This window comes from Haliotis rubra, unplaced genomic scaffold (genome assembly GCF_003918875.1).
Source record: "Haliotis rubra isolate DU_JTF1 unplaced genomic scaffold, ASM391887v1 Scf769, whole genome shotgun sequence".
Lineage (NCBI taxonomy): Eukaryota > Metazoa > Mollusca > Gastropoda > Lepetellida > Haliotidae > Haliotis > Haliotis rubra.
This window is the reverse complement of record NW_025767489.1, coordinates 345,776-362,917: the sequence shown is the minus strand read 5'-3', so window position 1 is coordinate 362,917 and position 17,142 is coordinate 345,776. Positions and strand designations below refer to the sequence as shown.

General features: G+C 42.1%; 1 protein-coding gene across 1 annotated transcript; it reads left to right on the top strand.

The window, feature by feature from the left end:
- Positions 1–74: 74 nt before the first annotated feature.
- Positions 75–16,371, top strand: LOC124260527 (the record flags this gene model as incomplete). The annotated part of the gene is given in 15 exon segments (XM_046694858.1): positions 75–404; positions 939–1,170; positions 1,260–1,493; positions 2,013–2,116; positions 2,556–2,685; positions 3,036–3,147; positions 4,649–4,828; positions 5,258–5,340; positions 8,830–10,958; positions 11,477–11,570; positions 11,573–11,707; positions 12,050–12,286; positions 12,556–12,659; positions 15,650–15,779; positions 16,256–16,371. Coding segments are annotated over 15 exon segments (4,350 nt in total), but the record flags the coding sequence as incomplete, so codon positions are not given.
- Between the last annotated feature and the right edge of the window lie 771 nt (positions 16,372–17,142).

The window sequence follows — 17,142 nt, the reverse complement described above, 5'->3', positions numbered from 1 at the left end:
CCTACATCGCCAACCCATCTTCCAGAATCTAAAATAAATCCAACCGCTGCATCATCGACCAGCCTTAGGACTTATCGTCCACCCTTAGGCCGAAAACAACTACTCCAGTGCCTGATGCGTTTAAAAATAAAACCGTTTGCTACAAACATTTAGGCTGCTTTGACAACCATCCTCCTTTTGACAACGCTGGATATGACGTACCAGATCCGCCAGAGGTCATCGGAACCAAGTTTTGGCTGTTCACAAGGGCAAATACTACCAAAAGCCACACCCTACAATATCAAAATGTCTCTACATTTGAATCTGTGAATGCGTCTAAACCGTTGAAGATAATTACTCACGGATTTTCCCAGACTGCAACAGCTGACTGGGTGGTGAAGATGAAGGACGAGTTTCTGAGACTTGTAAGTAGTATGACTGTCCAATAATAGGTTATTACTTGTGAAGTTCGATCTGCCTAAATTTTGTTTCAGTTATGATAGGAATTTTGAAATAATGTCAGTGAAAAGTCGTGTAGACACAGAATAGAGCCTGTCTGGACTGTTTAATCGATACTGTCATATCGTTGACGTTCTTGTTATTAAGATCTGTGTATAATGCAGAGAAAGGGACAGCCGGGATAACAGAAACAGCAACTTTGTCGGCACTTGTCAGCTGGGTTTCTTCAGGGTTTGGAGGCAAATATCCTCTAGCGAAACATATGCCATAACTACTACATTGCTGAAATAGTCATTTAACCTACGCGATGCGAAGAGGTTTCTTACTCAGCAATAGCCTGTCCGCATGACTCTCAATCTTTACCAGTATTGGTGAAAGCATATGCATCTTTACAGTCAGATACTCAGTACTTTGCTTCGTACATTATGAACAGTAAGATATTTAGTATGACATGTAAGGCATAAACGTCGATTACCTACATGTTACTACTTTATTTCCAGGGTGACTTCAACGTAATAACGGTGGACTGGAAGAAGGGTGCAGAGTTCCCCAACTACGACCAGGCCGTGGCTAATACACGAGTCGTTGCGACGCAGATTAGAGTTGTCGTAGATATACTGGTGACCCGTGGGCTGAAGCTACAGGACCTTCACTTGGCCGGACACAGCCTGGGGGCCCATACGTCGGGGTACGCTGGCTTCCTTATGAAGGGAAAAGTCGGAAGGATTAGTGGTACGTGCGTCTTTATTCTTTAATCCAAGCTAGTACGTAAATGATCTGAAAATCGTGTACAATTGTTTCATTTCCCTATTGATTGCCAGGATTGGATCCTGCAGAGCCCAGCTACGAGAACTTGCCCGACGTTCTTCGTCTCGACAAAACTGATGCCATTTTTGTTGACGTTATTCACACGAATGGCGCTCCGCTTCTGTCGGGTGGTGCCGGATTAATGGAGATATCTGGTCACGTTGACTTCTATGTCAATGGCGGCGAAGCACAACCCGGATGTAAAGGGGGAGTTTCTGGTATACTGAGCGGAATCTTCGGTGGAGGAGGTCAGTCTATGAGTTGATTATTCAAAGCGTTACATAGTTATAGACAAATTAAGTTTTGTAAAATGTACATATTACGAATATTCACGAGATAGTTGGAATTAGTTTATAAAAGAAGTTTTGAAATATATTTGTTAGACCTTTCTCCTGAGAGAGCTAAGAATAGTATTTCTCAAAAGTAGAACAACATTTAAAGTTTAGCTTCAATCTAAGAATCTACATATCTCGCTAATGCAATGGCTAAATAATTATCATATACCGCGTGTCCTGTTGTGAAAGAAAGAAGAAGGGTGGGCTGGAGGGTTTTAATAAGGATCATTTATATGTTTTTTACATAATTCATTGATGTTCTGAACTGAAATTGTAAATTAATAAATAGTAATAGTTTTGCAAGAAAAATGATTAATATGAACGACACCATGTATACAAAATAACTCATCCCATTTGCCTAATTCAAAGAAATAGTTGTGATGTTGTAATTGGCTAATACTAATATAGAGCGTTTACGCCATTTGTTACTAGGTGTGGCGAAGACGGTATCCTGCAGCCACGGGCGGTCCCACCAGCTGTACGTGGAGTCCATGTCCTCCCCCTGCCCCTTCACATCATATCCCTGTCCCAGTTACGTGAGTACTCGGCACTAACTACAAATATCACTCTGGGTAACGCATCCGGGCGCAGATGCTATGAGTCCTAGTACAGATATTTGTATCCTGTTTCTGTATTGTAAATGTCTTCTTTATGTCTTCATTCATAATGCGTATATGCATGCAAATGATAGCAGGCATTTCCTAATTCATTTATTATCCATCGGTAACAATGAATGGTTTCACTGGTTTCAACTGTCACCGCTGTACCAAAACTATAGTCCTCTCCATTGTGAACACCATACCTGAACTATACTGTCTGTCCATTGTGACCACCATACCTGAACTATATTGTCTGTCCATTGTAACCGCTATACCCAAACTATACTGTCTGTCCATTGTGACGAGATATTGTCTTTGCATTATGACAGCCAAAACATAACTATATTGTCTGTCTAATTTGCACTAGGTTGTCTTGGATGACTTTAAGAAGGGAAAGTGCCTGACTTGTGGATCGACTGGCTGTTCCCAGCTCGGGTATTATGCCGACCAGTATAGTGCCCGCGGTAAGATGTACCTCAACACAGGAAGCAAGGCGCCATTTTGTGGTAAGTCTCGTGATGATCAGGTATAGGATGTTACGATGTGATCTCCTACTTGAAAGGCGAAGATTAGACCAGAAGAAAACAATACATCGGATAGAATACATGGCCGCAGCAGTACGTAACGTTTCTTTTGGCTGAATGTCCTATCGAGACATTTGTTTGAAAATGGCGAAAAATTTAGTGTTTTCCGATAATTATCCTACATATGGTTAGGTTGATAACGTGAAGTCTTAGACGGAGGTACTGTGCCAACTGACTTTGCATCGCTCTTTTAGAGCCTCGAAAAACCTCAAACAATTGGTTCAGGATGCGGAATACTTAGAACAAATACACCGGGCGTTTATTTTCCCCAGGCTACCACTATTTGATGGAGATAAAGACGGGGACAATGAAGGAAACAACAGGACGCTTGTTCATCAAAATGGTGGGCAGATGGGGGGAGAGCAACTTCATAGCAGCCACTGGGTGAGTGATCTCTCCTACATCAATCATATATCCATCCATCCATGATCCACCAAGCACCATCAACACATCCATCTACCAACTCACCGGTTTATCTCTTCACCCGACCGATATCCATCTTTTTATCCATCGATCCATCCATCCAACTTTGAATACTCTGATACTAAAGATACGCACTCACCCCTCCACCTGTCCATCTTTCTATCCATTCAGCTCCTCATCCATTAACACTATAGAGATTCCGTCGAAAGGGTTCTGCATGCTACAACCCATCGTGTAACATGAATCGTTTTACACTAGCACCCTTATGATCTGTCACGTAACACGACATTACATTAAAGCAAACGATATTGCTGAAAAGCTTTGATTTCTATGAATAGGAATGTGACTAGTACATATCCACTTTATATTGAAACACATACTGAGGCAACAAATAAGGGATTACCACTTCATGGATGAAAACTGGAAAATATTAAAGGAACGCTTGAATTTTCCTGTGTTCCTTTATTTGTTTCTCTCAGTATATGAGAGTAGAACCGCGGTATTTTGCCTTCGGTTCGGTATACCGTAATGCAATCCAAAACTTCGGTTTTCGTACCGTCATTTTATTAATCATTTTAAACCTTTTCTAAAATGTAAAGAGGACATACTAATGTAATATGTAATTCATCCTCAAGTTCAGTCACACAGGAACTACAAAAACTCATAGTTTTTGGAGTATCTGTACGAATTAACACTGAAATCATGTACATAGCAAACGAGGTTTTGTCAAACATCTCCGTAAATCGTTTGAACTAATAGTTACAAGATATTTTTCAAGACAATAGTCTATCTTTATGGTTGAATAGAACGTGAAGGTTTTGGAAAAAACTATATATTGATACCATTCTTGACAATACATGTCTTTGCAACACTGTTTAGAATTATCAAGAAAACATTTCTTGTTACCAACCTCTTGTGCTATCCATATATAGCCGAAACCGTATTTAAATAATAACATTCTCACTTTTGAATACCCAGTTCTCATCCCCATTATCATCTAGTCTTCTTAACATTTCATGACATTTCTTCGTATATATATATGGCGGTTGACGTCAAATCCTCGTCCAAAACGAAAGAAGGCTAATATAGGCATACATTTCAATAGGATAACGACCGCATGCTGCCAGAGCGGCTTTATTTGATGCCCTAGAACCAATCTGTCATACATATTGACAAAATGTGAATGAACTGTTGTCCCCACAGAGATCGCCAACTGCAATGGCGACGGAAGGACGCACATGATGTCATTGGAGTAGACATTCAGCTCTGACGTATACGTCTAGGCTTACATGTAAAGCCTGACAATACAAAAACCAAGTACAAATGCGGTTTAGTATTATCGGGGTGCTTTTTGAAAGGACAAGTGCAACTTTTGCCAGTTATCGGTGGTACGTTATATACTATGCTAAATCGTTGATTTATTTATATTGATGAGTATACATTTCTCATTGATCTGTGCCAGGGATGAAGCCATGAACGCCCAAAGTAACATATTGAAAGTGGTTGTCTCCTTTGAGGAAGTTGGTGATTTGACATCCATGGTCTTCAAATATGTGAAACATTCCGGCTTTTGGTTTGCAAACAGTGAAGATTCGATGACTATTGAAAAGGTCAAGGTCACATCAGGAGAAAATGGCGGCAGGTTGTAAACTTGTTATTGTTTGTTACTCTACCATATCCATAAACGAAGGCTTGCGTTAGACATCAACTTTAAACTAATGAGAATAATATGACAAAAAACAATGAATTTCAGGAATACCCTCAGTGAAATATAGAAGACAGAAGTTAGTTGAAATCAACCTATAATTGTTGACGTCATGGAAGCAATTTGGGACGTCTTGAATGACGGAGCGATGTTGTTGAGCAATGTTTTCTGTATGTCGTCAAATTGCTTCAGTTCATTAATCCATTTTGAGAAAAGCTAAATGAGAAAGTGTCCAAACAATATTGTCCTCGATGTTTCAATTCAATTTGATAAGTGGTATTTAAGTTTCCAATGTTCGAATAATAATTGATCTCCACCAAGTGTGTGTTGATCATTGTAATCATTTTATGCATTTATTTATTTCAGTTACCTCTTTTGCTTTGGTGGAAAAACTGTTATGCACAATGTAGAAGTCCATTCAAGTATTACCAATAGAAAAACTTGCGAATAAAATAGTATCTGTTCGTGTCGTTGCGTCAGTATTTTTATACTTCAAATTGCAATTGAGAATATGTAAGAGATACACATTCGAGATGATACACACGGTCCGTATATGATGTCCAGTGATGATGCTAGAGTATGAATATCCTGCTCTACTCGTAGGTACCAACACTCACTCACCATTTTCAATAAAAAGCAATATTGCTATATCACCGCGGGTGGCACCAGAAATGGGCTTCACATATTGTACGTGCTGCCAATAAAGTGCCTGGCTCTGAGAGTTTGGTTTGTACCGGATGGGACTTAACCCTAAAAATGTACTAGACCCTTTCATGACAAAGTGTGTCTAAATACAATGTAATCGCATATACTTTATAGCCAAGTATATGATCATGATAAATCTCCAAGGGGAACAGTGACAATTATACGATTAAAATGAATACAGATCAAAGCCATAATGCCTATCTGACGTTCCCTTATCAGACCAAAAATACCTCACCCTAGTTCTTTAGCCGCAATAAATACCTGTTGACATTGGTATTCTGTGAGTGCATAGTTCCGTCGGTTGACCTTTGTTGTGGTAAGTATAAAGTCACTTCTGATATATATTTATTGCATTCAACACGTGATTTACCTCACCTGGATGATTCAAGCCGCATGGGGTTTATCCAGGGTCAGGATTACTGTTGGAAGAGGCAGTGTGTTGTTATCAGTGGTCAGAGTCTTCCCTGACCTCAAGACGGATCACACCTGGCGGTCATTCCAACAGGTGTTGTTGTCCCTGGAGGTCGGGTTGACAAGCTGATACAGTTAGGCTACTCAGGAATCAGTTTCAGCCAGAGCCATGATGCTTTGGAAAATGTTACTTGCTGGTAGGTGTCCCATGTATTTGTAAACACTGGATGATGTAGATAACTTGTGGAATTTGATCATGGGTGAGTGGAAGTGTTATAAGACTTGAAGTCTTGTTCATAGTAGGACTTGCTTGTGAGTGACCAGGTCTTTCGATAACGCCGGATGTTGCTGTCAGTAGTAGATATCTTTGGTGGGTGACCAGGAACTGGATGTCTTGTTGCTGTGAATAGTAGAACTTGCTTCTTACTGTCCAGGTAATGTTAGTGTTGTGGTTCAGTCAACAGACCATGTACACATTTTCCTTTCGAGTCCATTTCACAATGATATTGGTATGACCCTTCGGGCGCCACAAATGCAACATTTCTGATTTGAAACGTGGCAAGTTTGAAGAGGGAGGATCCGTCCAGTTACTTGAGTGATGAGTTGACCATCTCATGGTCACACCTAAACGCACTTAAGGGTCCCGGTTAAAGACAACTCCAGAATCCCCGATAATGAACAAACCTCAGGCAGAATACAAATGTTGACTTAAGAACATCTTGACTCCAGTGCTAAAATCTGAAAAAACAAGGCCACAGTCGCAAATACTTGTGGTGTACCTGTCCTATCTTATTCTTTTGACGTTGTTGCTTAAACGAAATTCAGGGCATTGACACTCTCACACAAAGAATCATATTCGACAATAGATTCCACCACCATCGGGCCTCCTTGAATAGATTATATCGACCGATTGTAATCGGAGGGATTGATTAACGCCTAGTCTCATCATGACATAATTTTATTGATAATCCTGTTCTGAAGCATACCCATACTCATGGAAACCAGGTATTCTTGTACGTGCCAAGGATGCAGTGTCAATCTTGATTTTGTGGATGGTTGTTGTCCAAAATGAGTGTCAACCAAGTGGAAGTACCATATCAAGTCGGCACAAGCTCAGTTTGTCAAGGAAAGCTGAAAACAACCCTGCAGTTTCTTTCGTGTGTATGAAGTCGGATGGCCTGAAAAGTGAAAGCTTTCCCTCGCTTTTCAGGACCAGTCAACAATTCCCTCAAAACCATCAACGTGTGACTTTCCATCATTATGTAAATATGAAATGTAGTTTAAGCATTCTTTCTAATGATATTGTTTAACACATTATCTGTGGATGTCCAGCATTGTTACAAAGACAGTATCTTAAGCGACATGATGGTGTTGCTGTATCCTGTTATCACCGACTTCGCCATGCTTGTAGTTTTGACACCGACTAACTACTATCCATTATACGACCCGGTATATATTCAGGGATTCATGGGAAATGATATTCAAATATATTTTTTAGGAACAGGACCGAGTCCGAGATGTATCCGAGTAAACAAACTTAACTTTGCCGTTTTATAAATCAAACCAAAACATTAAAGCATTACATTCTTTGTCCCCTTTGATACCAATGTGATAATTTGACGAAGAACATGGCCAAGAAGACCCCGATTATGAAATACCACGACTACATTGCTCTATGAATACCTGCCAACCAACCACATGGCATGTATTCATGATCGAAATCTAAATCAACTGGTCATATGCTTGAGATTAGATCTTGGAGATAGACCCTTTCAATGAATTTAATTATAGATCAGAGACAGTAGTTTCAAGTCATTACTCATCCGACGATTTTAAATCCGACAAACACTCGAGGGGAAGTGTTTTATCGTTCTTGTAAATAGAAAGAAAATCCTGAAACAATATTATCAAGAGAACGATTTTATGTTTCAGACATACTTTCCATGAACCATAGGAAACGCACGTAAAATATATCCTGCTATCGTACATGTATTTACGGGTTATCCAGCTGCTTTGCATGTTGTCCACTCACTCGGCTTCACATATAAAGGTGGTAGAAATTTCTATAGAATATACTTACAGTAGATATCTCTGACAAATAGGGACTTACAGTAGAGTTTCCCTGGCCTAGAAGTATTTGTATACAGCATGCCAGAGTCACATCTACAAGAGGAATGCCGGTGAAACAAGGTAACACAAAAAATGTGGTGATTGGTAATTAATCTGTTAATGGGAAAATTGTTTGCTGGTGTGCGACAAGACATAACTCTTCATTGGGAGTAGCATGTTAATTTATACAGTGGCAATCTAGGGATGGTACAAGTGTCTGGGTGTGATGAAGACGACGAAGATATAGCATCAGCCTTTTGTATTAGTTGCCTTGAATCAAATATGACAATTTACATTCTCAAGTGCATCTGGACTGATGAAGACAAGGTAAGCCGCGCAGTAACATGAGTTGCTTCCCTTATATATCATTCGGTTCCATTCACGTGTAACCTGTACATCCCGGAATGACACTAGTGTTCATGCATCACCTGCAGTTCACCAGTGAAACAGAGGTAAATGCTCTTTACTCTTTCCGGTCAGCACACAATCTTGATTTGTGTGCAAATGAATGTTTTATATACAGCATCTTGTTTTCTTGAGAGAGTTTACCAGAACATTATCCATTGTTTTGTACTTCTTGGAAAATCGAGAAAAAGACATTTCCTCAATATTGACTCTCAGAGATAATTATGTATGTCCTTGTCATTCATAAATGAAAATTTAACTATGAATAGTTACAATTCACTAATGCATCTGTTTATGTCCCTGCTCAGGTGTTGCCCTACTGACATTTGAGGATGTTTTAGCAAGCATCCCTAAACAGGCAACCAATACTGTTCCCTCAGTAGAACCTACTGGAACTGGTGCTTCCACACCTGTGCCTAAACCTAACCCATCAACAGGACCCATAGGAACAAATGTACCTACACCGTTATCCAATCTCAATCCCTCCTCTGGACTTCTGGGAACAGGTGCCCCTACACCAGTACCTACAGGACCCATAGGAACAGATGTTCCTACACCGTTATCCAATCTCAATCCCTCCTCTGGACTTCTGGGAACAGGTGCCCCTACACCAGTGCCTAAAGGATCTACGGGACCCATAGGAACAGATGTTCCTACACCGATATCCAATGTCAATCCCACCTCTGGACCTCTGGGAACAGGTGCCCCTACACCAGTGCCTAAAGGATCTACGGGACCCATAGGAACAGATGTTCCTACACCGATATCCAATCTCAATCCCACCTCTGGACCTCTGGGAACAGGTGCCCCTATACCAGTGCCTAAAGGATCTACAGGGCCCATAGGAACAGATGTTCCTACACCGATATCCAATCTCAATCCCACCTCTGGACCTCTGGGAACAGGTGCCCCTACACCAGTGCCTAAAGGATCTACGGGACCCATAGGAATAGATGTTCCTACACCGATATCGAATCTCAATCCCACCTCTGGACCTCTGGGAACAGGTGCCCCTACACCAGTGCCTAAAGGATCTACAGGACCCATAGGAACAGATGTTCCTACACCGATATCCAATCTCAATCCCACCTCTGGACCTCTGGGAACAGGTGCCCCTACACCAGTGCCTAAAGGATCTACGGGACCCATAGGAACAGATGTTCCTACACCGATATCCAATCTCAATCCCACCTCTGGACCTCTGGGAACAGGTGCCCCTACACCAGTGCCTAAAGGATCTACAGGACCCATAGGAACAGATGTTCTTACAACAATATCCAATCTCAATCCCTCCTCTGGACTTCTGGGAACAGGTGCCCCTACACCAGTACCTACAGGACCCATAGGAACAGATGTATCTACACCGATATCCAATCTTAATCCGACCTCTGGACCTCTGGGAACAGGTGCCCCTACACCATTGCCTAAGGGATCTACGGGACCCATAGGAACAGATGTTCCTACACCAATATCCAATCTTAATCCCACCTCTGGACCTCTGGGAACAGGTGCCCCTACATCAGTGCCTACGGGACCTGTAGGAACAGATGGCTCTACAGTAGTATCAAATCCATCAGCTGGACTTATTGGAACAGGTGCCCCCTCACCGATGACCAGTATAAACCCTTCATTAGGATCTACAACAACAAATGGCCATACGCCGATATCCAGTCTTAAACCATCAGCAGGACTATCAGCAGAACCATCAACAGGTACCCCTTCACATGTTACTCTATTCTCAGGACAAACTGGAGCTGAGACTAAGACATCAGTATCCAAGCAATCAGTAAGGCCAACACCAAAGTCTACAGCAATACCCAAAGTTGAGACATCAACAGAAACTATGACAATACCGAGTCATATACCTTTGGCAGGATCTAGTTTACTGTCAACAGATCATTCTCTGGTCACCAGTGTTAGACCATCAATAGCAGTGCAGACTCCGACCGGGGGATCATCCATGGTGTCGACCACTAAGGTCACCGTGGAAGCGTCAACAGCACGAAAACTGCCAACAACGTCAGAAGATGTAAAGGTATCCACAGCAGCTGCTAGCAGTGCAACATCATCGACTACTCAGAAGATGCAAGCTACGACTCCACAAACTACAAAATCACAAACAACGAATAAGCCTGTATCGATATCGCGAGAGAATAAGACGGAATGTTTTGAATACCTCGGATGTTTTGATAATTTTCCACCGTTTGACAATGCCGGCATGGACCTTCCATATTCACCGGATGTCATGAACACGAAGTTCTGGCTTTTCACGAGGAAGAACTTAAAAAACAAACACGTTCTGGATTATAGAAATATCTCAACTTTTACATCTTTTGATTTTGACGCAACAAAACCAACGAAGTTCATAACTCACGGATTCAGCCAAGATGCATCAGCGACATGGGTAGTTGAGATGAAGGATGAATTCCTCAGACTTGTAAGTGGAGACATTTTAAAGATACCCTCCCCCATATGTATTCTCATTATTAAAAAAATGTTCCCCATACCTGGTGTGTCATTTGAGTACACTTTCGTATTTGGTGCTGGGCTGTATGATTGTTTACTGTTAGGATATTAATTTTCTGATTCCATGTTTCTTTGTGCGTTATTTAACGCTGTGCTCGGTACATGATTACACAATGCCATTTAGGTATATTCCTGCTGTATGATGGTGGTCATAAAAGGATCAGGTCAGTAGCAGGCATTCCAGCAATTAACCTTATGAGAATCGATCTAAGAAAAACAGCATAAGCCTGAAAACACGATACCCTTGATCGCTTCTTACAACAACCGACTAATTTTAGTGAGGAATTCTAACCTCTAGCCAAGCGTCTTCTAGGGAGATTCTCATAGTGATACATAGTGCGACGGTCAAACGCGTATATTAATGTACAAATCATGTCCCTCGTTATACTAGTGGTTACGTATTCAAACACACCAGAGTTCCAATATCAGGGTGACTTCAACGTTATAACGGTGGACTGGAAGAAGGGTGCAGAGTTCCCAAACTACGACCAGGCCGCGGCAAATACACGACTCGTTGCGACGCAGATAAAGTTGTCGTAGATATCCTGGTGTCCCGTGGGCTGAAGCTACAGGACCTTCACTTGGCCGGACACAGCCTGGGGGCCCATACGTCGGGGTACGCTGGCTTCCTCCTGAAGGGAAAAGTCGGGAGGATTAGTGGTGAGTGGAGTGAGCAAATAGGGGACGCCAGTAGATCAGTTTTGTTTCAAATTGAGAAACACAAACTTGTAGAAACATTAAACGTCAAAATCAATGAAACACCAATCTCGATTATCCGCTGAAACATATGCCACTGAGCGTAAAAGGCCACATAGGGGTGAAGACCAAAACAATGGATAAATGGAAATCAGTGATTACTTCAGGTATTCGAAAGGGCAAGCATGTTATGTCTCACCAGTAGCCTCACACAATTTGCATAAAAAGGGAAATCTAAGGCAAAACACACCAGTAGAATTATTAATGTTTACATTGACTTGAAAGACAGCGTGTGGCTTTTGGCAGGTATGGACCCAGCTGAGCCCAGCTTTGAGAATCTTCCTGACGTAGTTCGGCTTGACAAAGCGGATGCTCTGTTCGTGGACGTCATCCATACAAACGGCGAATCTGTTCTTCTGGGAGGGTTCGGCTTAATGGAGTCTTCCGGTCACGTTGATTTCTTTGTTAATGGCGGTAAATCACAGCCCGGATGTAAGGGGGCCCTATCTGGTGCTCTGAGCAGTATTTTTGGAAAAGGGGGATGTAAGTATTAGGATTTTGAATCATAGTGACAATAGTCACAATTTTTGTATTTTGTACCTTCAAAGTTCAAAGTATGTATGTTATGCCTTGCACAACTGGTCAAGCAATACTTGATCGGTGAATGAAAGTATTGTCATTATATCGTACTGGCCTAAATCATGATCCTCATATCTTTGTACAAGCTGAAGGTTATAAACATATTTATACATTTAGATGACCTATTGCTCGCATACATTTGCTAAATGAAAACCGGTTTATTGTGAATGTAGCCATCGGGGAAGAGGTAGCTTGCAGCCACGGGCGGTCCCACCAACTCTATCTGGAGTCCATGTCCTCCCCCTGCCCCTTCACGTCGTACCCCTGCCCCAGCTACGTGAGTATCCGGCACTAACTACAAATATCACACTGGGTAGCGTCAGTGCTTGCTACATTGCCTCTGCCCAGCTACGTGAGTATCCGACACTGACTACAAATATCACTCTGGGTAGCGTCAGTGCTTACAACATTGCCTCTGCCCAGCTACGTGAGTATCCGACACTGACTACAAATATCACACTGGGTAGCGTCAGTGCTTACTACATTGCCTCTGCCCAGCTACGTGAGTACCCGACACTGACTACAAATATCACTCTGGGTAGCGTCAGTGCTTACTATATTGCCTCTGCCAGCTACGTGAGAACCCGACACTGACTACAAATATCACTCTGGGTAGCGTCAGTGCTTACTACATTGCTTCTACCAAGCTACGTGAGAACCCGACACTGACTACAAATATTACACTGGGTAGCGTCAGTGCTTGCTACATTGCCTCTACCCAGGTACGTGCCGACACTGACTACAAATATCACTCTGGGTAGCGTCAGTGCTTGCTACATTGCCTCTACCCAGCTACGTGAGAACCCGACACTGACTACAAATATCACTCTGGGTAGCGTCAGTGCTTGCTACATTGCCTCTACCCAGCTACGTGAGAACCCGACACTGACTACAAATATCACTCAGGGTAGCGTCAGTGCTTACTACATTGCTTCTACCCAGCTACGTGAGAACCCGACACTGACTACAAATATCACACTGGGTAGCGTCAGTGCTTGCTACATTGCCTCTACCCAGGTACGTGAGAACCCGACACTGACTACAAATATCACACTGGGTAGCGTCAGTGCTTGCTACATTGCCTCTACCCAGCTACGTGAGAACCCGACACTGACTACAAATATCACTCTGGGTAGCGTCAGTGCTTGCTACATTGCCTCTACCCAGCTACGTGAGAACCCGACACTGACTACAAATATCACTCTGGGTAGCGTCAGTGCTTGCTACATTGCCTCTACCCAGCTACGTGAGAACCCGACACTGACTACAAATATTACTCTGGGTGGCGTCGTCTTACTACATTGCTCTACATTGCGTGAGTACCCGCCCGACACTCTACAAATATTACCAGGTACGTGCTACATTGCCTCTAACCCGACACTGACTACAAATATCACTCTGGGTAGCGTCAGTGCTTACTACATTGCTTCTACCAAGCTACGTGAGAACCCGACACTAACTACAAATATCACTCTGGGTAGCGTCAGTGCTTACTACATTGCCTCTACCTAGCTACGTGAGTACCCGACACTGACTACAAATATAACACTGGGTAGCGTCAGTGATCGCTACATTGCCTCTACCCAGCTACGTGAGAACCCGACACTGACTACAAACATCGCACTGGGTAGCGTCAGTGATCGCTACATTGCCTCTGCCCATCTACGTGAGAACCCAACTTTTGTACAAATGTTACTTTTCTACAATTACGTTCAATGTTTGCTCTATATCATGCGCTGAATATTTATCAGTCTAAAAGCGTTGTCTCTGAAGTATTTGTCTCCTAATACTGTATATCAAGAATTACAGACGTACGGAAGTGCTTCGTATCTTAATTGAACAATCGCTAACTAAACAAAAGAGATTATTCCTCCAGGTCACCCACAGTTTTTCAAATCCAGTTCTTTTGTCATCGCTGAAATATTTCAGTTACTTGGGTCAGTCGTGTGTCAATAGTGTGTCAGTTGTGCTTTTGATATTTTCTTCACATTCCTGTGTCTGTTTCACATGTATGTGATCAGTGCTATGTGTCCATGTACACTAATGTTAAATATAGCGTCACATGTGACCAGAAACTTGCGTCAACATATTCACGATTTTACTTCTTCAAAAAGTGTAGTAAATGTATGACTACAAGATAGCCGTGTCTGGTGTATTTATACCTTTATCAAACAACCAGACACATGGTTAACACGTGATGTGTCTATTTTCAATCTGCGAACGAGTGCAGTACATAGAATGCATGGTTTCCAGACAGGACTAAGTCACCGTTAAAGGCATGCCTGTGAATTAACCATATGTCTTCAGCCATCTGTTACACTTGACGTATGTACTCTCTAATTCTAAATTTCATCATATGCATAATCAACCCTAGGAACATCTGCAAACACAACCATAGAGAAGTGTGCAACTGAGCATAGGCTTAAGCAGCGGTATTAGATATACATGCAGATCACAGACTCATTTTGTCAAGGTACCCTGTATGGTATCCCTAACTCACTAAGTCCAGTATGCATCTGTTTGGGCGATGGTGCAGTGTTGTGGTTAGTGAGGTTTCAGCTGCAGGCAGATACAATGTTGGTGCTCTGCCATTAACGCTATACTGTAAACGTACTCATTCATTTATGGTTTTGCTCTATAGTCGACGGTTTTCACTCGTCAATTAAATTCACGGGTTCTATTCCAGACAGTATGTGAATCACACTATTGGTGGTTCAAGCTGTACTACGGCTATGGCAGTGACTGAGATGTCATTCCATGGCAAGTTCTGACTTAACATATTACGTCAAAGACCTATAGTAGCAAGTGTCCATCATGCACTGAAACAGAGTCCATTAGGCATAAAATGCAAATCAGCGGTTAAATTATACGAATGGACCAAAATCGGTGATAACACCAGCTGTTTGCGAAAAGCATAATTATGTCGTTCCTTACCTAAGGAGAACACGACTCTAAAAAGTATTTGTTATGAACTGCAAGTGAGTGTTCGTTGCCTGAAATAAAATCATATCCTGGTATGATGCGTGGTCAGTTCAGTGTGGCATTATTAGACTATATTTCACATGATGTGAACAGTCTGTTACAAAGGATCCTCACTGAGCATGAGACTCTTCACCATCATTAAGTATCTGTAAAGTACGACCATTGTCAGTACCGTTCCATAACTATAAATATTGTGTGTCCATTGTCACAATCATACCAAAACTACAAAGTATGATCATTGTAACCGCCGTACCGTAAGTACATTATCTGCCCTTTGTGCGTCAGGATGACTTCAAGAAGGGAATGTGCCTGACATGTGGATCAACTGGCTGTTCTCAACTCGGCTATTACGCCGACCAGTATTACGCCCGCGGTAAGATGTACCTCAACACAGGAAGCAAGACGCCATATTGCGGTAAGTCACATGACTATAAAGACTCGTTGACAATTGAAATGATGCATGATATCCAGTGTGAGTGTGAATACACAATGCCGTTTAGAAAGAGGTCAAATGTAACACGTTATATTTGGGATTACACTTTTCAGTAAAGTACAGATTCTAGTACTTTTGTTGGGTTGAGTCCCATGCGGGATTCGAACCTACACCCCCAGAGTCAGGCACCTAATCGCCAGCACACAAAGTCAGCCACCTAACCTGCTCAGCCACCGCGACTTCCACTTGGGTGCCTGACTCTTAGTGTGTGGGTTCGAATCCCCCATGGGACTCAACCAAACACCAAGTACTAGAATCTGTACTTTACTGAGGAAGTGTAATCCCAAATATAACATATGTTACAGTGTGAGAGTGGTCACGTATATATGGAAATACAATTATCATAAATCAAACACCAAGTGGAATATTTATATTGTCACATTTATACAATGTTTCAGGATACCACTATGGCGTTGAAATCAAAACAAGTTCAACCAAGGATACGAAGGGTCGACTTTATGTCAAGATGGAAGGCACATGGGGTACCAGCGATTTCGTCCCAGTAACTGGGTAATTGCAGCTTCCATTAATCATGCAAATATAAAGACTTCAGAAAAAAAGACATATATTGATATATTATATTTTACCTCGAAGTTAATGTCTTATTAACCCTCTACAGTATCTTCAAAATAATTCAGGCTATAACAAACTTAATTACAGAGACGATGCTGTGAAAGCAGGAAGTGATGTTCAAGACGTGATTGTCTCCCCTGTGGAGGTTGGAGATTTGAAGTCTCTAGTGTTTAAGTATGTGAAACACACTGGCTTCTGGCTGGGAGGAGGCGAGGACACGCTTAAAGTTGATCGGGTTAAAGTTACATCTGGCGAGAATGGTGACAGGTAATGTTAAGTTCAAGGCTCCATTTAATTCTGGTTGGCGAGGATGGTGTATGGTGGTGAGCATGGCTATCAGTGTTATGGTGAAGTATGGAGTGTTTGAACTTCATAACTCATTCGATTCTTTAGCATAATTCAAGGTTCGTCAAATGAGCACTGGCAATTCCGGGAACACGGTTCATTTCACTATACATACGCAACTAGCACCTCTCTACCCGTGGACTAAACACCAATTGTTGTTAAAGGACAAAGTCATCCTGTCCATTTGCCTCTGTCAAGGAATAGGCGTTTGTTAAGTTGAAAGGTCGTGGACTGGAGCTGGTAGTTATGAAGTCATCAGTGTAATAAACGGATCCAAAACGAGAATCTGAAACGCAGTCCTGATAGTTGTAGCATCCACGAGATCATGGTGATGGGGGATTCCCTGAACTAACGGGAGAATGACGGA